The sequence below is a fragment of the Calypte anna genome, chromosome 1 (genome assembly GCF_003957555.1).
Source record: "Calypte anna isolate BGI_N300 chromosome 1, bCalAnn1_v1.p, whole genome shotgun sequence".
Lineage (NCBI taxonomy): Eukaryota > Metazoa > Chordata > Aves > Apodiformes > Trochilidae > Calypte > Calypte anna.
In genome coordinates this window covers 186,953,609-186,978,865 of record NC_044244.1, presented here as the reverse complement: position 1 = coordinate 186,978,865, position 25,257 = coordinate 186,953,609, and the positions used below count along the sequence as shown (strand labels likewise).

Genomic DNA, 25,257 nt, shown 5'->3' with positions numbered 1-25,257 from the left:
ATTTTAATTTATTTACCCAACTTTGCCAGAGGAACAGCAATTTAGAAATGTGGTAGAAGTTTAGGATGCATCCAGTTCATTTTAGGTTGAAACTTTAATACCTTTAATAAATGTATAGAGGATTAATATAAAATTTTAAGCTACCCACTGTCTTGCCAACTAAAAGAAAAAGCAGAGTTTTCTTGCCCTTACATGTCAGTACTTCAAGGAGGTTCTGATTGACAAGAACAAAAAAGTGTGTTTGTCAAAGCTGTGAAATTTTGAAATCTGTTGACATTTTTTGATGTATCATTTTTAAAGAAAAAAACCATTTATGGCATCTAATGTTTTAATATTAGGAACATTAAGAATATATCTGAAATTCATGTGAAATTAAGTGTGTTGCAACTTCAAAAGATAGGATACACATCAGAGGGATAAACCTTAGTGTCTTGTTTCTCAAAACAATTTCTATAGCAAAAGAACTAAAAGACAAAATGTGAAGAGGAATAATTTGAAGTGCACAACACATTAATTGCTGACAGTGCAGAACTCCTCTTCGTGACAGACCCATTCCTATAATTAAACCCAGGATGTATTTCCATAAGCAATAGAAGAGATATTCAGAACAAACAATGTCAAAATGTTAAGTTCACAAAGTAAAAGTCCTGGCCTACAGTCATTTGCTAAAGGGATGGCAAGTGATTTTGCAATGGCTTCCTCCTCTTACAGACTGTGCAACTCCAAAAATGCAAACTAAGCAATAAAGATGAAAATTAGCAGAGGAAGTCAAACAGTAGGAAATCTTTTTTATGGAACAGCATTTTAAAAAATTGAAACAGTCACTTTTATCATTAAGAATTTGGCATCTTTGTGCCTAACAGCTGACAAAGTGGTGCAAGGAGCTGGGAAGAGAGCCAGTGCAGTACAATTGATGGGGAGCTTTTGCTTTGGTAACAGGTTACAGCCCTTTTGGATTTCACACAATAAAAGGAAGCCTATCCCAAGTTCCCATCCCTCCACCAGTAGTTAAGAACACAATCCACACTAATTAGAAACCAAAAGGCTGCAATTTCTCCCCAGCCCAAGATGAATGGCCAAGCAGCAGAAATCCAACAATCTTTGAATGATATCCGGTACACTCAACCCAAGGGAGAAAACCTCAGAAGTGAGCACAGTTCCTTTTTTTCATAAAGGCCTATATCTAAGTACTTTTCTTGTCCTACTTTTGTTGCACAGCTCTGCCTGTCCTGGAGATAATTTCAAAGTTATTTACAGCTATCTGACAAAACCAACCTTCAGCTGCAAGTGGGAGCAGAGAGCAAGCACTGCCAGTCAAGTGTCAGAGTAACAGGTATGCTGCAGAACACTTACTTCTTTTAAGAAGTTGAACTATGTTTTGGGTTTTTGTCAGAATACACCTGAAAATAGAAAGCAAAAGACACACCTGTAACTTAATGTAACTGATGTAACTGAAGTACAGAGCACATCTAACTGAGAAAGTCAGGCTGAGGGTCCTGACTGGGAAAATGGAACATCTTCACAAATAGATTTGCTCATCTGGAGATGGCAGAATCAGCTATTAACAGGATGAGAGACAACCAGCCACTTCCCCTTCCTTGCTGCTAGAGTTTAATTTTTAACTAATTTAAGATAACTCTCAAAATCTTACTACTTATTCATGCCCCAGTCCATACTGGATACTGAGGATGAAGCTCAACTGACCAAACACAGACACCAGAATCAGTTACCCAGTTAGACTCTGGTTACAACCAAAGAAGAAAGGTGATGTCTGATTCTGAATTACACCAATTGTGCTGTGGAAAGGTTTGGTTTTTCTCCACAGATTAACAGAAATCCATGGTAAACATAACCATCTGAAGCTAGGCAGGACATGTACTATCAGAAGACAACAAATACTCTTCTGGTCTTTAGAAAACAATTAAAACAAAACAAAACAAAAAGCTTCCCTTCTATCAGTCCCTGGAGAACTTTGCCTGCTTCCCTCCCCACACACACAATGGTAACACTGGAGTTTCCATGCTCCCTGTGCATGCTCCCTAAGAAATGCCCTCAGGACAGAATTAGCTGTGATCAAGATGACTCAAAATCCTCCCAGCATGGCAGAATAGCTATCCTATGTTTCAACAAAACCAGATATCAAGGACAAAAGTTACAGTGGAAAACTTCAATAGTTTAAGCTGGGACATGTTTTACCTGCACTTTGGCCCACTTCCACCTTCTGATTTAGTCCAAGTCTGGCATACTGAGACAGACAAACATTACCTCGTTTGGGAAACATAGCCTTTAGCCACTACATTGGCAAAACTGCCTTCAGTTAATCTGCCTCAAAATCAGCCAGGACAGCAATGCTGCTTGCTAAAGAAGAGTCTCTGAAGCAGCACAGCATATCTTTGAATCTGCTTCCTCCTGTGCAGAGCACTGCCTTGCCTGCCCAAGCACAGCCCAGCTACCCAAAACTGTTTTTTCTCTGCCAGCAGGGTCCCACATGCCTGGGAGGCTGCGTGGTCACCATGGGTATGAGCAGCAGCCATGGTCACACATGTGGTCTCCATCCTCCTAGGGAGACACTGTAGTGACCCCCATTTGGTTCACAGCAAACTACTGCCAAAATGTTTGATAGAAAGAACAGATAAAATGTCAGCTGCTTTGTCAGGCCTGAATTAATACCTAAATTAACTGCTGATAGCACAGCCTCCTTACAGTACAGTAATTGAATAGTTAAAAAGTTCAATTCATAAACACACACTTTTGATTTATTTGGCATACTGCCAACTGGAGAGGCATAACTGGTGGATTAAAAATAAAAAGACAAAGACCTCTAGGGTTATGTAAATCCATCATGTATCTCTGGCAGAACTTCCTCCCAAGAATTCTCTACTGAATTTTTAATACAAATATTGTCTGAAAATACATGCTTTGTAAGCAAGTGAAATTGAATGGTATTCATCCATACTGTAAATGCATAATGGCATCCTTCTACTGTGAAGAAAGTCGCCTAGTTTGTTTTGTTTGTTTTTCTGTTTTTAAAGTATTTCAAAGATGCTAAATGTTTGGAATATTACATTAATATAAGAGCAGTACATAGCAAAATGTATTTGAAAGAAAACCTTTAATGGATTCCATTGTAATTCATGCTGGAACATCCACAAGTTTTACAATATTCCAGCAGTAATCATGCTCACCAAGGGTTTACAGGAAGGAAGATGCACTTAACTTCAGGTTACTATAAAAGCAGACTGGGAGAACTGGCTAACCAGGGACTGGCACCCAGGCTGCATTCTCTTGCCTTTCCTCTTTGGCACTGCGGTCACACTTGCTGTGACAAAGAGCACAGAGAGATATAATTCAAGTGCAGTTTGCTTTAAAACATTATGATTTAGATTTTTTACCAAGGGTGAGATTCTTAAGGCCTGTACTGCAGTCACTTGTGCAACTGAAGCTCTTGTAGTAATATTTAAAGCTGCTCCTCAGCTACCAGTTCCTAAGGCAGATGGATGCATGGAGCTCAGCTGCACAACCTGCTTGAGAAACCAGACAAACTTTACTTCAGCCACTGCTGAGTTTTCTGTTGAAATGATGAATCTGGATACTTCAGACTAAATAATATCCTAAAGACATCTGCTTAGGCCAAGTAAAGAGTACCTTTGAACTTTAATAGGAAAAATAACAATATCCTCCAATTAGCATCTCAATCCTCCTGCACTTGCAGAGGAACGAGCTGGGCTCTGACCTCTGTACCCACTCAAGTACAGTTTCCTTTCCAGCTTCAAATGCTTGCATGATCAGGTATTGGGAGTAACAAGGCTGCACTCATGTCCTGGCCACACAAGAAGCACAGACAGCAGTCAGGGGAGGTGATTCTCCCCCTCTCCTCTGCTCTTGTGAGATCCCACCTGGAGTACTGTGTCCAGTTCTGGAGTCCCCAGCATAAGAAGGACATGGAGCTCCTGGAACCTGTCCAGAGAAGAGACACTAAAACGATCAGAGGGCTGGAGCACCTCCCCTGTGAAGACAGGCTGAGGAAATTGGGGAAGAATATCAGATAAAAGGAGGCTTTGAGGTGACCTTATAGCAACCTTCCAATATCTGAATGGGGCCTACAAGAAAGATGGGGTAGGGCTTTTTACATGGCTGTGTAGTGAGAGGACAAGGGGAAATGGTTTAAAACTTGAAGAGTGGAATTTTAGGTTAGGTATTAGGAAGAAATTCTCTAATTTGAGGGTGGTGAGAAACTGGCAAAGGCTGCCCAAGGAAGTTGTGGCTGCCCCCTCCCTGGAAGAGTTCAAGGCCAGGTTGGATGGGGCTTTGAGCAACCTGGTCTAACCTGGTGGGTTAGACCTTTGAGCAACCTGGTCTAACCTTTGAGCAACCTGGTGGGAGATGTCCGTGCCCATGCAGGGGGGTTGATGATCTGCAAGGTCACTTTCATCCCAAACCATTCTATGATTCTAAGGCATTTTGCTGGCTGGGGTGTGAGTCAAGCAACATTTGTGACTTTTGTCAAATACTACATTTTTATTTTACCAGAAGAGCAGCATACCCACTGCACAGGAGCATTTTGGTACCTAGAGTGTATCACAAGTGCTTCTTCACTGCATCTCAAGGAAAAGGTAAAATCACAGAACTCCCAGACTCCAGAAATAAACTCATCATGTGTCCCTGCCATCAGTCCCTCTTGATAAGTCTGTGTCCTTGTAGTGCTCTCAGTTCGATAAAAACTACTACTGAGCAAATAACTAGTGTCCCAGAATATGCTGCTACAGAACCATGCTCCCAAGCTCCTTTCATTTACCAGGTACTATATAAAACCAAATTCTATTCTAAGACATAGGAAAGTCAAGCAGATGGCAGATGCATGGGTTTTTAAACTGCTTTCCCCACACATTTTACGTACAAAATGATCATAGCAGTTATTTTAAACCTGTGTGCAGGGAAATGTCTTAAGAGTCATGGAAGTAACTTGCCAAAATTCAGAAAAATAAATTCTTTCACTCAGACAGAAGAGGGAAATGTGCTTAGCCCAGTACTGGAGCCCCTCCTGATAGCTTTTTGTCATCTTTTTCACATAGGACTGTAGCATGAAAAGCTTGGAAAGCAGCTCTGAAGGGCTGACCTTGCTGTCATGAGCATGTCAAGGTATTTTGACTGATTGCCTCCTGGCTGTCACAGTCCATGCATAGTATGTTTTTACCACCTCCAATAAAAGGATTAGGAACCAACCAGGAGGTAACAAGCTCAAACTTAACTTTTTCCACAATGTGCAACTATGCTGTGGAAATCCTTGCAATAAGAAGCTGCAGACAGCTTAAGTCAGTGTGTGTTTACAAGGGAATTGTTTGAGTTCATGGAAGAGAAATGCAAGAACAGAGAATAGATATGGAGAAACCACCTTCAGCTCACAAGTTTTCAAACTGCAAATACTTGAAAAGTGGGAAACAGCGCTGAGGGAGCATCACAATGAACTTGCTATTGCTGTTATGTTACATAGCAGCAGACTAGTTCAAGAATACTACTTATGCTATAAATGCTATTATAAAACTGAAACCTATTTTCTAATACCAAATAATGAATCATTTTAGCTAAACTGGACTGCTGAAGAAACAAGCACTGTGCTAATCCAGTCTAAAAGATGCGACCAACATTATGGAGCTCCTTGCTGCCTGAGTGAGCACATTCCTTCACTGTTCAACTCTGGAGATAACCTATCATTTGCTTCATAATCATGAGTTCATTACACTTCAATTATTTATCAACACTGTTTCTAGGACACAAATGTTATTTTTTCACCTTTCCTGAATGTGCATCATCAGAAGTCACTTCTGTTTAGATCTGAAAGAGGTGAAGAAAAACCCTGAAGAGTTAAAACATGAAGACAATATAAATATATACCTCCTCTAGTTACTTGATGGCCAGATGATGCTTGCTTAGACTGATGGTATCTACCTGGAAGAATACAAGTAGATGTTGGCTATGTTACCTCACCAAGAACTTTATTTAAGATGTTCACATTAAAAGTCAAGCCCACATAAAAATATTAAAACATGAGACTGACATAAGGTTTCTAGTTTATAGCAAACAGAACTTGTGGCCAACGTTCCTTGAACTTTTAAAAGTTAATCCATTGAGAAGCTTTTCAAAAAATGACAAATCCCCCTTGGCACACATTTCTCAGACAAATGCTCATCTACAATTGATGACCTCTGAACATTTTTATTACAGTTCAAATAATTTTCACAGCTCTGCCTGGAAAGTGATAGCCCCTCTGGATCTCCAAAAGCAGCAATGTCCTCTTGCTTTAAAATAATCACCTTTTTTTTTGCCATCTTCTTTGGCAGATGACTCAAACAGAAAGAACATGCCAGATGAAAAATAAAATCTCCCTGACTAACATGCTTTACCCCTAGCCTAAAGGTACAATTTCCAAAAGCAGGCACCTTGCTCTCAAAGCCAGGAGTTTAAGTCTTTTTTGATTATTTAACTCATAAGCATTTTTCAGAAAGAGGTGGTACCTACACCATACCTCTGAATTTACTGAAATAAAGTTTTCTCACACAGTCTCCTTGAGGAAAGTCTAGAGAAGTCTTCTAGGTCCTAAGGCCAGAGATGGAAAACCATGGGTGAGCCCTTTTGATTCTTCACCTGACAGGAAATCAAAAAATACTCAGCAATTAGAGAAAATTATTTCTCCAACACATCTTGTTTGCAAAGGCTGGAGATTGTTTTACAATGAGCTAAGAGCTGACATGCTAAGTGGTTTACATTTGTTTCATTTGGGAGAGGTTTAGGCAAGAGAGTGATGGAGGAAAGGCTTCACCTCAGCACATTCAAAAGCCAATGGCTTGCTAGAATGACCATAACCACACATGCAATCAGGCAGTTTCTTCCTCATTCTCCTTTCTTTTTTTAAAGAACACTTTGCATCTTAAGCTACATTTTCCTGAAGTGAGTCATTATTGAGATACAGTCTTCAAAACACAGCAACCTAACGTGGCTGAGCTGGTGGCAGCCAAGACCTAAGGTACAAATGGATTTTTCTGACACAGATGGTTTTAAAAAATGAAGACTAGTAACTTACAGAAGATTTATTGCATGTAACTATAGAGATGTATCCAGAGATAGATCAGCTATTCCAGCTCTCTTCATCCCTCCAGGCCAGCAGATTGGCAAAACTTCAGATTTACCTCTAACCTCAGAATTTACAGGCACTATTGTCTCCTCAGATTACTGCCTACACTTTAACTAAGAGAACTTCTAGCCACATTTTACTTAACGAATCTACAAAAAAACCCACCAGAAACTACTACACAAATAAAAAACCCCTCATTTTATAACCTGCATGTATAAAGACTTCTACAGCTACAGAAGACTGATTAACATGCAGTGCCTAACAGGACCCTGCACTGCATTCCAGCCCAGTTTCCCTTCTGAATTAAGTCACCAAATCCAAATGAAGACCTGAGTCAGAGTAAACCCAGTTCCTAAGAGATACATTCACAGCCTTTATTAGTACTCAACTTAGCTCTGCCCAGGCATAAGTTAGACCATGCAATGTGTATTCCAGCTTTTCTGGGAAACAAGAAGCAACACCATTGACCTACCTTCTCAAACAAGACAAATTACTCATGTTGGATGGCTGGATGCTGCCTGTAAGCACTCATGAGGCACGGGTTAACCCAAAGGAGTGTCTCATACAAAACAGCAACAGCTCTGGATAGTCAAACTGCTTTTGCTTGTACTGCAAGTTTCTGTTGGATAAATAGGTCAAGTAACTACAACTTTATCTAATACCTTTTTGCATAAGTGACCTAAAGAGCAGGAGTATGGAAGGAGACCTTCATTCTACTTCCATTCCCATTCTGCTTTTCTAAGCCACATGTGAAAGACAACTCCAGCATACCCTTCCTCTGGGCAGCCTGCTCTCTTCCCCCTCATTTTCTGCTCAAGTGTGTAACAAGCACCAAGCTCTGTCTCTCCTGAAGAACTACAACACCAGCTGCAGGCTTCTTCAGCCTTTAATTATGCTACACAGTTGACCTTTTCAACCAACACACCTTTCCTTCTTACTACTTGTGAAGCTCCAGTGTTGAAGCGAGACAACAATTTTAAATTGCTGGAATAAAAGTCACTTATCTCCAAGCAGGTTCTACCTGCAAGATCCCTGGTGTTACTGCCTCATTCAGTCTCTTCCCAGAAACATAAAACTTAAATGTAATGTTACCAATGTAACTGAACAGTTTGAGTTTTCTGGAAGGAACAGAAGATGAAAAAAATTTCTGAGGTCTCCTGAAGATTCAGTACAGCATAAACTAGTTGGAGTTCTTCTGGTTCAACACTTCCACTGTATTTGTTTAAACGTGGAAATTGCAAAATGTAAAGATGTTAAATATGGAGAAATAGAATTAAAAAAATCTGAGTAAGAAGATAAAATGTCCTGATTCTAGTTCATACATATTAGCAGTGATTTTCTCCTTTTCTGGAGGAGTTTACCCATCAAAATGAACATCTGACTAATGAACATCATGCACCTGAAGGGTTGCTTTAATGCTTTTCCTGTCACTGGGGATGGGAACTTTCCACTGCAGGATGCTAACACACAATCCTGATTCAGACTTTTCCAGTAGTAGTGCTTTTGAGCAAAACCTGCTGCAACTGAGTTAAAGAGGACTTAAAGCATGGGTGCTGGAACAGCTGACATGGCACCCAGTGTTTCAATAAGCTTTTGGGGTGAACAGAACAAGGCAGCTCGTAACAGGGAGAGAAATGTGGTGATTTAACTTTCAGTTTTCATTTAGTGTGTTGTTATCAACTTACTGCTAAGCAAGAACAGTGACAACTTGTGAACTTGAACAGCACACTCCTGCCTCATCTGCACCTCATGCTCTGTACAGTGGACCTGGGCAGCTGCTCTCAGGTCCAGCTTAGCCACTCAGTAGCACAGGCTCTTCCACACAAACAGTTGCCTTGATTTTCTAACTCTAACCTCATTCCTGCAGTAAGACCATGAGTGCTCAGCACTGCAATCAAATCCTGATGCTGAGTTTTTGAGAGGGTCTGGGTTCATCCTGCCTGCTGAACAGCCAGTGGGTATTTGCATGCAGGCAGCAGAGTTGATTTCAAGACACAAAATATACTGTAATAAAGTAGCATTTCAAGTGTTCTTCCATGCTGGATGAGATCCAACTGGTGTCAGGTAGAATACTGAGACAGTGTGTAGGCGCTCCATTTCATTAGAGGCCCAATCAAATTTCTAAATGCTAGAACAAATTACTATTTCCACACCTCTAATCAGTAATGAGGGTGCTTTACTGAGAAGAATGTCAGTCAACTCAGAGGGAATATTTTTTATGTTTTTAGTTAATAGGGATAATTACATTAAAACAGATTTAGAACCATATGGCCAAACCCCCTCCAGATACCTTTAGCCAATAATGTAACTATGTTCCCTTCACCACATGCTAAAGCAGGAGATATTAAACATATTTACAAGCACATGCTATTAAATTGGGCCCAATGCTGTTAAGATACTGTCTTAATAAATAGTTTTTAACTGCACAATTCATATTGAGCATATTGCACGATTCATATTGAGAACATATGCTGGCTTTCAGTTTTTTTCATGGTATCAGCCAGAGCAACTCAATTGCAGTAATAAACAGACCAGAGACAGAAAAAAAAAGATGATTTTGAGTAAGCATCTCTGTCTTGCACTAAGAAGGGCTTACAGAAAACAGCTAGTGCTTCTTTGCTATCATTGACATAACTATGTTTTGCCTAGGTTATGTGGAATTGCTCAAAAGCACAAATTTTTAGTTCCTAAGAAACCTTCGAGTCACATTTAATGTTTATTTTTGTGTGAACATGTTAGAGTCAACCTTGGAAAATTCCTCCCTTTTAGGGAAGAACTGAACTGATCATTTTTGACTTAAAAGAATTTACAAACATCTCTCACTTCATGTCAAAACTAAGCTGAAATTTAATACACCTTAAAACATATATCAAATTATATGCATTTTGTTTCAAAAGGGCAGCAATCGAGACATACTTGTATTTATGAACTTTTAGTATTTACTGCATTCTGTATAGATGATAATTTTATGTAGAAGTCCTTTTACATTTCTTCCAAATGTCTTCTGCACTTGAAGCAATAATACTGTCCTATGGTTCCACATAGTTCTCAAGAATGTGATTTCTCTTGGCTTTTATGCACATAAGCCTAACATTTGTGTATGCTGGAAGAAAACCACAACATAAAGGGTGGTCCAAACACTGACCACACAATATGGAGTAAGTCTGGGAACTTATTTCTTGTGTCATGCAGGATTATCACTTCAGTTCCAGCCTACTCGAAAGATATAAAGCCAGGAATACTTCTTATTCCTCTCCATTATTTTTTCCCACCTGGTCCCCTGAGGAAAGGGACTGCAGGTAGACTCACACTGTTACCAAGTTCACTAGGTTGGGTGGTGAGCTCAGAATTCATTAGAAATCCATAATCAGTCTAACAAAACAAGATGTTTACCATAAGAGAAATGAGTCATTAACAAGGAAAAGAAAAATAAAAGTGTATAACCAGGAGGCTGTATCTGTTTATCTACTGGACTCTTAATTCAGGTAATCAGGGATAGTCAGGAAAGATTCCTTTCTAGATGTTTTTCTAGATGAAAAGCACTGTCTTCTGTCTCTTACCCTGAGCACCATCACTTATACCCAGTACAGCCCTTCCCTAACTAGGCTCTGATTGTCACAAGCACTATGCTTCAGCTTAAAAAAGCCCATGCTTCAAAACACCTTACTTTCTATTTAAATAAAACGTGAGAATGAAGATATTTTAACAATCAATGATTAACATTGCTATATCAAGGACAAAATAATTTTTCAGCGTCCTAAACACATAATATTAAGTATATTCTGCATCACTATTTTGCCCCAACTGATTGTTATCCCATGTCTGATATGCAAGAAGCATCCTATAATAAAAATTTGAGACTGGTGGTTAAGAGAGACATTTAAAATTAATACCTCTTGATCATGGCTTCCCCTATTATCAGTAATACTAGTTTGCCCAGGGTGGTGTACTGAGAACCCCATAAAATTTCCTGAACTTCCCTAATGCATTCAATGGACTGACTGATAGATAGACAGTCAAAAACAAAAATTGCGGAGAATATCCCTACCTCCCTGTAATGGAATTTCACAAGGTATTTGAGTCATCTGCATTACTCTCCCTATAGCTTCTACTTAAAGCACACAGACTACCAGGCTGGGCTGAGAGACAACAATGGGAAGGATCTCTGCATACGAACAGGAACACCTGCAAAGAACAGAGAAATTAAACAGCATACATTATTTCCATACAGGCTTCTCCAAATGTGCAATTTCTCATTAACAGAGGTCTCCCTCCGGACAATATGAATTTCTTTCCCACTTAAAAGGCCCCTTTTCCCCCGACTCTATCCTGACCCACTTAAGCAAAAGCCAATATTCATCTTGGCCAAGCAAACTATGCTTGTAATCACTTCTTATTCTCCAGCCCTGGAAAGGGAAATCTGATAATAAAATCTCCAAACCAACTACCTTTGCTATGCAAAGCCAAGGGAGAATTACACTGCTATCTTCTCTTATTCTGATCTCCCTAGCCAGAAAAAAAGAGGCTGAAATACAGAACCAAACGAGTATTAACAGCTCCCTCACCGATGTGGGAGAAAGGAAAAACCAAGGATGCTTAACAAGCCGTATTACTTTTTTCAGATTTCAAAATACCACCGTTTAAAGAGATGTGAAATTTGAAGCACTAATTAAATAATATGCATAAACTTAAAGCAAATGCTCAGAGAGTCCACATCTCCAAACCACAGCCTGTGCTTTGGCTAATGCAATGCACCACTCCTACCAGCAGTGGTTAAGTCTCAACAGAGGACAACCTCCATGCTTGGCTAACCCACTCCCAACAAAAAAACCTCAAAGCTTCTTTTGAAGAAAATTCTCCTCCCCACTTTCTTTCCTTTCCTGCCACCACTCCCTCCCTGCACTTCATGGTAGGCTGTGTTTTTGCTTTTGTTTTTTAAAATAAAATTCTAAATGAGCGTGGTTCCTGTGAGGCCACCTCTTAAAAGCTTTCATTGCAAAACAGCGTCCTTCACCAGACGTTCATTTCACTCATGCCACTCTTATTACACGTCTAATGAAAATTTAATAGTTTTGTCTTCTCATTTGCAGTACACAAGACTAGAAAGGTGCAAGGAAAAAAATTATACTATCTTTTAAAGGAAAAGCAGAAGCCAGGATCCCTCTAGACCAGCACACATGTACAAAGAGCAATAGCGCTTTCTGATTCCAGGCAATAAGGCAAATAATTAGACAGGGGGGTGGGAAAACAGTTACTTTAAAGGGTCAGACTCAGAAAATATATAAATTACTGCAAGATTCATGAGGATGTGGAAGGAAAGAAACCACAGTCAAGTCCAGATTGTCACTGTGTTCATTTCACTGGAAAGAATGCTGTTGCTTTTTGGGGTTTTTTTCTGTTTGGGTTTTGTTTGTTTGGTTCGTTGTTGTTTTTGTTTTTTTTAACCAAATCTTTCAGAAAAACTATGAACATTTTCCTGGACCTGAGCAAAGCCTTCAACACTGGCCTGCATGAAATCCTGCTCTCCAAGGTGGTAAAATACTGGTTCAATGGATGGACAACTCTGGATGAAACTGGCTTGCTGGCCACACCCAAAGAGTGGCTGTCAATGGGTCTGTGTCCAAGAGGATGCCAGTGACAAGTAGAGTCCCTCAAGGATCAGTGTTGGGACCACTCCTCTTTAACATCTTTGTTGGTGACATGGACAGTGACATTGAGTGAACCCTTAGCAAGTTTGCTGATGATACCAAGCTGTGTGGTGTGGCTGACACGCTGGAGGGAATGGATGACATCCAGAGGGACCTTGAGAGGATGGAGAGGTGGGCCCATGCCAACCTCATGAAGTTCAATAAGACCAAGTGCAAGGTCCTGCATCTGGCTCGAGGCAATCCCAAGCACTGATATAGGCTGGGCATTGACTGGGTTGAGAGCAGCCCTGAGGAAAAGGACTTGGGGGTGCTGGTGGATGAGAAGTTCAACATCATCTGTCAGTGTACACTTGCAGCTTAGAAAGCCAATCATATCCTGGGCTGCACCAAGAGAAGTGTGGCCAGCAGGTTGAGGGAGGTGATTCTCCCCCTCTGCTCTGCTCTCATGAGACCCCACCTGGAGTACTGTGTCCAGTTCTGAGACTCTTTTACAGAAAGGACATGGATGTGCTGGAGTGTGTCCAGAGAAGGGCCACGAGGATGATCAAAGGGCTGGAGCACCTCTCCTACGAAGACAGAGAGAGTTGGAGATGGCTCTGAGGAGACCTTACCGTAGCCTTCCAGTATCTGGAGGGGGCCTACAAGAAAGCTGGTGAGGAACTTTTTAGTATGTCAGGTGGTGATAGGACTAGGGGGAATGGATTCAAAGTAGAGGAGGGTATTTAGATTAGATGTTAGGAAGAGGTTCTTCACCATGAGGATAGTGAGATACTGGAACAGGATGTCCAGAGAGGTGGTTGAAGCCCCATCCCTGGAAGTTTTTAAGGCCAAGCTGGACAGGGCTCTGAGCAACGTGATCTAGTGGGAGGTGTCCCTGCCCATGGCAAGGGGGTTGAACCTACACGATCTTTAAGGTCCCTTCCAAACCTGACAATACTATGATTCTATGAAATGATAGGGCTGATGGGTTTGTTGCAGATATTCTTCACTGCCCTAAAAGGTTGGTGCTGCTCTTGGGTGCTGCTCCTCTCCTCTGCACCTGTCCAGTTCTGGAGCCTCCAGCATAAGAAGGACATGGAGCTCCTGGAACCTGTCCAGAGAAGAGCCACTAAAATGCTCAGGGGGATGGAGCACCTCCCCTGTGAAGACAGGCTGAGGAAGTTGGGGTTGTTCAGCCTGGAGAAAAGGAGGCTTTGAGGTGGCCTTATAGCAACCTTCCAATATCTGAAGGGGGCCTACAAGAAAGATGGGGTAGGGCTTTTTACATGGCTGTGTAGAGAGCAGACAAGGGGAAATAGTTTCAAAGTTGAAGAGGGGAGATTTAGGTTAGACATTAGGAAGAAATCCTCTAATTTGAGAGTGCTGAGATGCTGGCACAGGTTGCCCAAGGAAGTTGTGGCTGCCCCCTCCCTGGAAGAGTTCAAGGCCAGGTTGGATGGGGCTTTGAGCAACCTGGTCTGGTGGGAGGTGTCCCTGCCCATGCAGGGGGGTTGGAACTAGAGGATCTGTAAGGTCCCTTCCAGCCCCAGCCATTCTATGATTCTATGGTTTGTAGCTTTCTCTACATTTTGGACACTCAAAGACCCATTTTTTTCCCCTGATAGTTGTGCATGCAGAATTACTGGAGCAGTGACCCGAGCTGGTTTCACCACTGCAGTGCTCAAGGGGACTGGAGGACACAAACACCAAAGGCAAATGCCGTGTTTTACACAACAGAAAGTTGCTAAAATTAGAGCCAATGAAAACAGAGCTATGTTTTCATGCTAGGGTTTACAACTCCTTTTGAGAACTCCTTTGGGAAGAGGCACATCACAGATTTAAAGCCATCTAGGCAACTATGCATTGACAACTACAACATGATAAGACTATTACTAAAAGTGGTCAAACTGTGGAAGACATAATTTGATGTTACAAAATAAGATCTTGACAGTCAAGTTTGTTGATCAGATTCCCAAAGACAACTGTGCAACTCAACAACAAGGAAGCTGCACTGTGGAAAAAAAATGAGGTGTTCAAGCAGAATCAAAGCAACTTTAATTTGCTTGTGTGCAGAATAAATTTAACCAAGTTGACTTCCCTCAAAATGGTTGAGGCATCCTTGAAAGGCCTCCTGATTTCTGTGGAAAAGGTAACAGCATCTCCATGCATCTTCATGACTCATGGTGACATGTATTTTAGCTTACACAGGCTTATGAGCCCTGACATTAAGACTATTTTTGCTTCACTTTTGGGCTACTTTCTTACTCACCCACACAGAGCAATAAAGTGAATGAAAGTGTCTTGCTTAATTTTTTTTTTTTTTGGATATGAGCTCAGCTCCCTGTGTCTAGGCTACTGCTATTGTGAGCATCACATCATTTAATGACGTTCACACATTTTTCTATCTTAAAAGTAGGTGCTTTTTTTGACAGCACCAGACCTAGAACAAATTCTTCCAGAACCTCACACCTGTGGCCACTTTAATTTTCTAGCCTAAATACATTTATGCCCATTTTACATCCATCTGCTCTTGAGCTAATTTCTCCTCACTGTCTCTTACTATTGGATGTATTTATAGACATGGATCAAACCCCTCTCAGCCTTTGTTTCTGATGGATTAAAAAAGCAAACTCTCTTCATTTCCTTTTGCAAATTCAGTACTCCATTTCACCCAGCACCCAACCAGGTCACCTCTGCATCTGTTTTATTAGGGTCTCTTCTTCCCAGTTTTCCTCCTCCTCGGTGACACTGGCCTGCAGTGTGACAGTAAGCTGATGGTCCTCCTGCACACAACTTCCTTCTCTCTGTTCCTTCCAAGGAGCTGCTCTTATTAAAAGTTATGAGTAACAACCAAGCCTTTAACTCTTACATTACAGACCACTGGATTTCACCCCACTCAAGATCTCCTAGTTTCTATGAAATGTTCTGTTTTCCCCATGGTTCAACAACACTTACCATTCCTGCCTTGTGTGCACAACTTTTTGAAACAGTCACACTCACATTGTGATTTGAGACAATATAAAAACAGATTAGTTTCAAAAGTGATCCTTTGAAAACCCACTGATAGTCTCCTCTCAGCACAGTGACTTTTCATTTCAGCATGGCCCACCACCATTCCCAGTCCCCCCCAGTTCCCAATAACTCCTCTGTAACTAACAGGAGCAGAATTCTAGACAAAATGTGTCTGATCAAAGGTCCCCATTGCCCAGTAACCTGTCACTGTCACGGTTCAATAGTAGACATGTAGCAGCCAGGAAAGCATGCAGAAACTATACTGGAAAGTGTTGCTGTTTCCTATTTACAGCTCTTGTTTAATTCTTGTGTTATGAATTTGCTGAAATACTTTTCAACTTATTAGTATCTAGACCATAATGTGTTAGTGAATCCCAAGGTTTAATTTGAGCTGACTTGCTAGTGCAGCAGGGAGTTCAACTCTTTATGTTTCTTCTTGGGTTTCATGAATGAAGTTGAGTTTTAGTCCATCCAAAGCATTTTGAAAAGGACACTCTAGCAGATATCAACAGAAGACTACTACTTTAGTCTAAAATGACCTACTTTCGGTGGTATCATGTCCTATATATTTTTTTTCTGTGTACCTGTATGCTTTTCTGTCAAAAAAATGTCTGTCATACTGATGGGTATTTCTCTCTCACAGGATCACCCTGATGAGGAAGGTCTATGAAAAACAGGAATGGATTCTAGATTCCCTAAACTTTTATCCTCCTTCTCAAGCCAGGAGGGTCAGATAAGCACTTCTACCTTGCCAACAGTGATGGATGCATCTCTGCACTACCCCATCACCTCTCTTGCCATTGCCCATGTATCTCTCTCACTGAAATCTAACATAAACCAAATCTTTGCTCAGAGAACCACATTTATACACATTTCCTTTTTTTATCCTACTGACTTGTATGTACATGTAAAAGGACCTTCTGCTTCACAAGCTTTGCAGTTTGCAACTAAGCTTGAACACTTGGCAAAGTCTCCCTGTTCCTGCATTTCCTGACATATCAGGATTTTTCCATCCCCTGAAGACTTTTTGCTTGTTCCTAAAAGCCTTCCTGAAGCAGTTATCCATCCAAAGAAATACTGAGCCCTTCCTACATGTTCTCCTCTTGCTTGTTTTGGGCTATTAATTTTGTCTGGGCAGGAGAACTTTGGGTTTCCATTGGGCTCCATAGCCCCTCCAGATTCCCACCCCAGAGCTCTCCTGTTCAGAGGCTCCCCCCAAGCTGGATTTTCAAATCTGAGAGCTGGAGCCTGCACTGGTTACTGCAATGGTAGCTACTCTCACCCACCTCTAGGAAAGACTTGGCTGCAGCACTCCTAGGCACTTTTCCATACTAAAATGTGACAGTTTGATTAACAAAGCTTTCCCATCAGTCCCACGGGCTGGAGCTGCTCATCTCATTCTGTTCATTCTTCCATTTAGTTTAAGCTGAGTCAAAGCATTAACCTTGGTTGTCTGTTCAACAAGATCACTTGTACTCTTCCAACCAGTATCACCAATTACTGATTGTCTTTTTTTTCTTTTTCTAAATCAAATTATGCTGTAGCTGTCATTTCTATGACTGTCTTAAGCCCTTCTTATTAGCAGCAATTGTTCTGCAAGTAGATTTTGTTATTTACAGTGTCCCATAACAATAAAACCAACTGGTAATTGAATCTTCTTAATATGAAAAACTTTTTTCATAGGAAAATTTAACCCATGGATCCTTAGCAAGTTTTTAGCTCTGTCCTAGTAGAACTTTCCTTAAAAAAACCAAAACTGATTTAATTTTAAATGAGTTGAAACCTAACACACTGCATCTAGCTTTTCCTGTTCCCCTGATGAAAGAGAAACTCTGCCTTCACCCATGAAAATCCTAACCTGCTAGAGTATGTCAGATTTCATTGTAGGCCACTGAGTAGAAAGCTTGCTCTGCTCCTTATAATGTGGACAACAGAATGACCTATAGTGGGAGCATACAAGAAGATTCAAATGAAGACTTAAAACTGAGGAGGGCAGAGGAGATTCAACATGTTTTAAGCCAATCATTTTTTACAGTACACTGTCACATGAACATTAAAAAAAAAAAATCAGCATCAAAAGAACAGATGAGGCAGCACTTATCTAAAGATTACTACACTTGAGACTCAGGTCAAATTTGCATCTCACTTTCACCAAGCCTGCTGTGGGGATTTTTTGTTTGCTTTTTTGGTTGTTTTTTCTTTTGTTGTTCTTCTTGCATGCTTGCCAGTGAAGTGCAAAAGGTTAAAATATACAGTGATTTTTATTATATCAACTTTTAAATAATTACAGATGTAGTCAGCAGCTTCATACTTCCATGTTTATTGTCCAGCCTAAACCACAACCCCTGCGAACACAAAACACCTACATTTCAGGAGGGTTTCATGGGCTGTTACTTGGTTTCTTCCTTCTTTCCCCAATTTTGCTACACAAGTACCTGAAATAACCACAGATAAAGCAGGACAGTGCTAAACTGCCTTCTTTAATAGACCCAACTGCATACCTATGTTTTGCCATTATGGTCCCTAAATAATTTAAAAGATAAAATAAAACCCAAATCTCATCTGGAAAGTTTACTGTAACCAGAAAAGTAACATCTAGTCCTGTCACCCACCCCCTACTCCCCAGTGATACTAAAGAAGTATACAAAAAAAGCCTTAATCCAGTAGGATGAGACTACAGCTTCAAAAAAATTCAATAATTTAAATTTAATTTTAGATCTACGAGTGCTGCCAAGTACCACTTTATTTGTCAACAAAACATTTTGATTATTTGGCAGAACAAAGCAAGCTCCCTCCCTTCATTCTCCACAGACATATTTGGCACCCAGTAATTTGTATGTCTTTACACATATGTCAAGTCTGAAGCTGTTTCAGGCTTTAACCCCGCAGAACTTCTCTCTTTTAAGTACGTGTTTTTCTTAAAGGGCTATCAGCAGCAAGTTAAAGCCAAGAAGGGAATTCGATCCTGCAACAAAATGGTTAAAAATCAGACTCTGCTGATGGGCGCTTCTCTGATCCATTACATTTCTTGCAAGCTGAGCTAAGAGCTGAGCACCAAGTATCAACTGTAATATGATCCAAGAGTTTATGGAAAAAATAACTGCACATACCAAGCACGCACATTTAATAAGATTTTGTTTCCATTAAAATATTCGAGAAACATGATTTTTAAGATCTGCTTTTCTCTCTGATGGATTTTTAACGCTTCTCCTCCCCCCTCTCCTAAACACACACCTCCTTCCCTAAAGCCAAACCCTTAGAAGAAAAAAAAAAAAAAAAAAAAAAAAAAAAGAAGAAAGAAAAAAGCAGAAAGCAGTCCTACTGCAGGGAAGAGAGGCTTGAAAAACAACTTTGATTGGCACTTGGCCTGACCCACAGAGGAAGAAAAACAGTTTTTGGACAAAGAGCGCAAATATTTGAGCTCATTGACTTTCAGGGTTTCTTAGCATTCCCAAGACCCAACCTGGTGCAAAACGTGTGGGGAGAGACTGAATTAAAATAAAACCCAAAACATCATCGCCTTCCTCTTAGGCGCTGGGACTCGGCGCGTTTGCACAGCTCAGCAATTTTAATTCATTTGCACTGGACAAACAAAAAGCACCTCAACTAATGCTCCCCGCTGGGCAGATGTGGGGAGGAGGGGGGGAGGCGACCTCCCTCCTCCTGAGGCACGGAGGGTCCGAGCAAGGCTGCTGCTGGCAGCTGTAGGGATGGGGTTCAGCGGATGGGGGAAGGGGGGAAGGGCCGCCGGGGCTTTTTGTGTGTCTTTAGAATATTTTTGAAGCTCTGATTTCGGACGCTCCCTCTCTCAAAGGTTTGCCGGAGATCGCGGTGATGAATTTTGCCGGTGAGGTACGTGAATAAACTCCCCAAGGGCGCCGGGCCCCGAGTCAACACACCATGGGGCAGGGACGGAGCCCCCAAAAACCTCGGGGGGGAGCGGAGGGGCAGCAGCCGGGGCAGGGGCTGGTGACAGCCGTCCCAGGGGGAGAGGAGCGATGGGGGTGCGGGACTGGCACCTCTCTTCCCCCCAACACACCCGGGACCGCGTCCCTCCCGCCCCCCAGCCCAGCGGCGCTCACCCCCTGGCAGGCCCCATCCTCACCCCGACGGCGTCCCAGATGCCCCATAGCCCCCGCCCCACTGCTCCAGAGTTCCCGCACTGCCCCCCCACTCTCACCCCCGTCTCATCCCCCCGCACCACGGCTGCCCTACGGCCCTTTTCTCCTCACGGCACTGTCCTCCGAGCCTCCTCTGCCCCACCGCCCGCTCTCCCAAGCCTCTGCCCCACCGCCTCCCGCAGCCACCTCAGCTCCCTCCGCCTCACAGCCGCTCCCCTCCCGCCCTCCCCGCCGGTACCTGTCTCGGCACCTTCCGGCAATTGCCGCACACCCGGTACTGGCCGGCGGCGGAGGCGGCGGTGGTCGTGGTGGTGCTGCCCACGGTGCCGGAGCCGATCCGGTTCATGCTGTCGGGTAGCTCGGCGTTGGCCGGGCGGGGCAAGGGAGATGCAGGGAGGGGGAGGGAGGCGGCGGGGTGCTTGGGCTCCGCTCCTCGCCGCTCAGCAGCTCTCGCCGCCGGCCGCCCCCATCCTCCAGCCGCGGCCCCACCGCCCCGCTCCGGGCCGCTGCCCGCTGCGCACACCCCTGCGTCCTCCGCCAATCAGCGGCGGCCGCCCCGCCCACCGCCGCCCGGTCCCGCCAATCGCGGGGGCCGCCGGCCGCCGACCAATGGGCAGAGCGTTCGCCGCCTGCCATCTCCAGGCAGCCTCCGAGAGGGGGGCGTGGTCAGGGGCGTGGTCAGCGCCACGGAGGGGCGGGGCCAACCGCGTCTCCGGGCAGCCTTGGGGAGAGAGGCGGGGTCGGCGCTGCGGCGCGTGCCTTCCCCTCCTGGCCAATCGGGTGCGCCCGCGCGCGGGGGAGGTGCGAGAGGCCCCGCCCCCCCCGGGCTCTGAGGGAACGGCGGGCGGGGAGGCGACCGGGACCGGACCCGGACCCAGAGCCGGAGCCGGGGTGTCCCGGTACCGTCCCTACTCCCCCCATCTCCCCGACTCTGTTCTGTAGCGCTGCCCCCCAAGATGGTCCTCCCAGGCGCGCAAATCTGGGTCCTATTGCAGGCGTTATGAGATGCGGGCCTTGGCCTCCTGCCCTGCCAGGCTGCTGCCCACCCCGGGGCCAGGTCCCGGTCCCGGCCCAGGCCCGGTCCATCCTCCCGGGGTATCCCTCGTTAATCGTGAGGGTGCTCGCTGCTGCCGGCCGAAGGCATCCAGGGCGGAGGGGCTGCCTGTGTGGACAGTGATCTGCTTTGTGCAAAAGCGGCCGCTCTGAGGCGGCAGCTTGCACAAGCAGGGACAGGAGCGCTGTGCTGCCAGGCAGAACAGGATGAGGTGTTCGCTTCAGGGGAAGTTGGGAGCCTTTGGAGCGCGCATGCGAGCGTGTATGAGCCTCGGGTCACCGGGATTGTTAGAAATGATGAGTCAGGTTTTCTAGGCTCCATGCTAATGCACAGAGAAGGAGTGTGTAATTAGGACAGAGAGAAATCTATAATCTGCAGCCTAGGATAACAGGGCTATAAACATCTTTTTTACATCATAGCATCACTGCAGTTTTCATTGTTAGTATGCTCTTTAGATTTTAAATACAGATATATGAGCTTTAACATGAGTAGTCTTACCCATGTCAATAAAAGTTTCTGTCTTAAATGCTGATCATTATATAATTTCAATTGTAAGAGATGATTGTATAGGAGAACTTGTTTTTGTTATAGGAACAAAATATTACAACTCTCTGAAATTTCTAAGATCTGGGGTGTCCTATACATCGTTTTCAATGTTTCTGCTGCAGTAACACTTGTAAATCAGCAGCTTGAGAACTGTGATCTTCTTTACATACTTTTGTCCATGGGAATGCTTTCTATTTTTGCAGAATGAAGCATTGTGTAATTTAGTCAACTGACTAGCTAAAAAGGGCACAGTACAATTATTAATTTAAATCTCTTAAAGGAGACTCGAAGCACCTAGATCTGGCTGTCTTTCAGAACTACTAAATGGTTTCTCAGATCAGACTTTTCCATTCTGAGTACAACTGCATCCACAGCAACAGCATCCTCCATCCGTCCCCTTTCATCTGTTTTCCAGGGGGTCTTTTCCTGAGGCAGAGCTGCCTTCAGCAGACACTGTGGACTCCTCTGTTGCTGCTCAGGTTAACGTGGGATGCATCCACATCCTGCAGTGCTGGGCATCCACACGGAATACATGGAGAGAAGTAAATGGAAGAAGTTTTGGCTGTTTTCCAAGCAGTATTGTAGAAATGGCTTCCCAACATGAAGTAACAGTTTTCTAGAGTGCAGGTACTCCCTGTGCCATGCCTGCATCCCACACAGCACGGTGCAATTACAACTGAAGTGACAAAGAAAGGCCAAACCACTTCGTTATTGTTGACTCTGAATGGGATGCTGAAATGTAAGTAAGCAAAATAAATGATGTAAATGGCTTTTTATTTACTGCTGAACTCTGTGATAATGTTATCTGAAATGAGAAGTTTTAAGGTATGCAGAAGAGCCACAAGCATTGGAGAGTTAACACTTCAGCTAAAGTAAAATCACTTTGAGCCATTTGCTATTGAAGTGCCCTAAAACTCGAACCCATTATCAAGGATGGCAACAGGCAAGTTTGAATAATTTAATGAGTTACTCTTAATGCTTAACTTTGGAACACTGGCACGTATTCAGATTTTGGTAATAACATCCATTCCTTTATTTGTGGTTGGGTCCTATTCCTCTCCACTGAAATTGTTTACACCTTGAGTGACAACTTCAGGCTTTTAGCAAAGACCATTAAACCCAAGGAAAATTTCCATTAGCCACGTGCTAAAGTTGGGTGGACTTGTGGTGCAGTTTAAAATTTGGGAAATTTGGTATCTAGGCTCTGTTCTACCACAAACTTCTTGTGTGAGGGGGTGGGACATGTATGCACAGCAGATGGTTGAAGTATTTGGTTGTCTAACCCTCACTTCAGCCATAAGCACTTAAGTACCTTTGTGGCTCTCAGTCTTGCTTTTCAGTACTTTAGTATCTGAGAAATGTTAGGAGAAGCATGAACTTTGAAAGTGTTTCATTGTTTTTGGAAACAATACAGTAAATGGACATTCCAAGAAAAATTCTCTTGGCTATCTGTTCTGAGGGACATTTTGCCCTCTATATTGTCTTTTTATAAAGAGTTTTGATACCAGAAGTGTACCTAATGGGGTACTTATGCAATGCTTGTCAAGTATCACTATTAGATAATCAGTCTATTAGACATAGACATTGGACAGTGTATGTAGATGCAGTATCAGAATGTTCAAAACACCTGAAGTCTGATGAGATGCACCTTTGGAAGTGAACTGTTGGGATCCTTGTGGGGTCCTGTATCTGCCCAACTTACACCATCTGTGCAGTCCTGCTGCTGGCAAAGACTTATGCATGTGTGCCTGATTTTAAGTTTCTGGCTTGTTCCATTTTGAGTTAAATGAGCATACATTTTGTAGAGGAAAAGACTCTCTTTGTACAAGCTGGCTTCTTGGTAAACATACCCACATTGTTGAGCATTCTCCTTGTAAACTTATCTCTCAAAAGTAGTATTTAAAAAAGTATTCAGGGCTCCCTTCACAATTGTCTGATGGCTTTTATGATCCAGCTGTACCTCAACTGCCATCTGCTATTGAGGGTTTCCTTCAGTTTTCCCCAGTTACTGAGCTGCCACAGAAAACAGAGAACAGAAATCAGTAAATAACTCAGTTCCAGGCAGCCTTGCATCCTGACCTGCCTGGAAATTTTAAGGTGGCAAACAATTCTATAAACCCAACCAGTCCTCTCTGCTGATGTCAAAGCCTGTGGGTTATTTCTGTGCATAGGGAATTACAGAATCACAGAATGCTTTGGGTTGGAAGGACCTAAATATCATCTAGCGCCAACTCTCCTGTATCTTGTTCCAACTTCCCACTAGACCAGGTTCCTTCAAGCCCCATCCAGCCTGGCCTTGAACACTTCCAGGGAGGGGACAGCTACAGCTTCCTTCAGAAGGTGGAGTTGATTTTTTTTTCTTGATATGGAGTGTACTCATGTGGGACCATAGCATCCTTCTAGAGAGGTTACTGACCTGCTGAGTCAGAGTTGCTGGTTTCAGCAGATTTTACCATCAGTGATCATAGGTTTTGCAGAGTTTTAAAAACAAACATTATGATGAAACAAGGCAGGAACAAACTTCCAAAGGAAGCAGGGTTTTCTCTGCCTCCTGAAGTCATCAGATGCTTTTTTTTTTTTTTTTTTTTTTTTTTTTTTTTTTTTCAGATGCAGCAGCCAGGTGTGGAATGCTACAGGATTGGGTGAGATTGTGTGACTGCCTTTGTTAGAAGGTCAAAGTTCTGATGCCTTCTGCAGCCTTCAGGTTAACATGGTTCAAATGGATTGATACCCCCCAGATTGAGCAGTGTGATACCAGGCTTGTACTCCTCCTGCCATCTTTCTGTCTAAAGAGAAGGTTGAGAGCTGGACACAGTGTATCAACACTGCCTTCCAGAATGCAGCACAGCAAACGATCCACCACATAGCAATAGATCAACTGCCTGGTGCCCACCCTACTTTGTGTCCCGGGAAAGTCATCCTAGCTGCAGTGTGCAGGCACTCTGGGAGTCCTCCATCAATCCACAATCTGATGCTTCCCCGAGGTATGCACCTACTGTACAAGCATGCAGTGCTTCTGTTGGTCATACATCAATGCAACAGCTTGCTACTTCCTGAAAATACTGGACTGACAAGATTGGTGCTGTAAAATTGAACTTGTTATGCAGTGAACACATTTGTGATTCACAGAACTCCAGCAGCTTGCAGAAAGAGGAAGGGAGGGGGCAGCTGCCACGCAGTAGCTCTGACTGGATTGCTGCAAGACTAGAAATCCAGCATGAAATTGAAAGATCCTCAAGTTTTGCTCACAGCAGGAGCAGACGGCATGCCTGAGCACCCAGCTCTGGAGCCTTACCCACTCTCCCTGTCTGCTGCAATAAAGCACTGTGTGGTTAAGTGTGATGACTGACACATGTCACATGTCTTTATGTTTCATGAGTCTGTGAATCATTCAATAAAGCCATAGACACATAGGAAAATAGGTGTGGTTTCTCGAGGCCAAAAATCCAGCCCGTTGCCATTATGTCAAACAACTGATAATCCTGCCTTCATTACAATCATTTTTGTTGCACCATTTTAATATACTTTTTACAGGATTTATATTATGTTGTTAGAGGAAGAAAGGGCAGCAGATAAAGATTCTGCCCTGAGTGATGTTATGCACACTTTGACACTACAAAATGACTTCCCATCCTTTCAATTACAAATCCTAATTTGCAAAATGAATCTTCAGATAATTACATGAGACAGCAAGATATGATAGTTTCTGGAATTCTTTCTCGAGGCTTTCACGCCTTTCTATTTACACTATTTAGACTCTGATTGGCT

General features: G+C 42.9%; 1 protein-coding gene and 1 long non-coding RNA gene across 5 annotated transcripts in view; one reads left to right on the top strand and one right to left on the bottom strand.

Moving 5' to 3' along the window:
* Positions 1 to 20,370, bottom strand: part of SESN3 (sestrin 3) — a 47,195-nt gene extending 26,825 nt beyond the window's left edge. The window contains exon 1 of one of the 4 annotated variants that reach the window (XM_030458027.1): positions 20,128 to 20,370. In XM_030458027.1, the coding sequence (XP_030313887.1) occupies positions 20,128 to 20,235 (108 nt within the window). In that variant the 5' untranslated portion in view covers positions 20,236 to 20,370. Of the gene's footprint in view, positions 1 to 11,177; positions 11,270 to 20,127 lie in introns of those variants that run through there. The other 3 variants (XM_030458034.1, XM_030458020.1, XM_030458042.1) reach the window with 3 other exon arrangements.
* Positions 20,371 to 20,698: 328 nt separating this feature from the next.
* LOC115599321 lies at positions 20,699 to 24,997 on the top strand. Its single transcript, XR_003988316.1, has 3 exons — positions 20,699 to 20,788; positions 21,905 to 22,228; positions 24,097 to 24,997. It is a non-coding gene; the product is annotated as an uncharacterized LOC115599321 (long non-coding RNA).
* Positions 24,998 to 25,257: the final 260 nt, after the last annotated feature.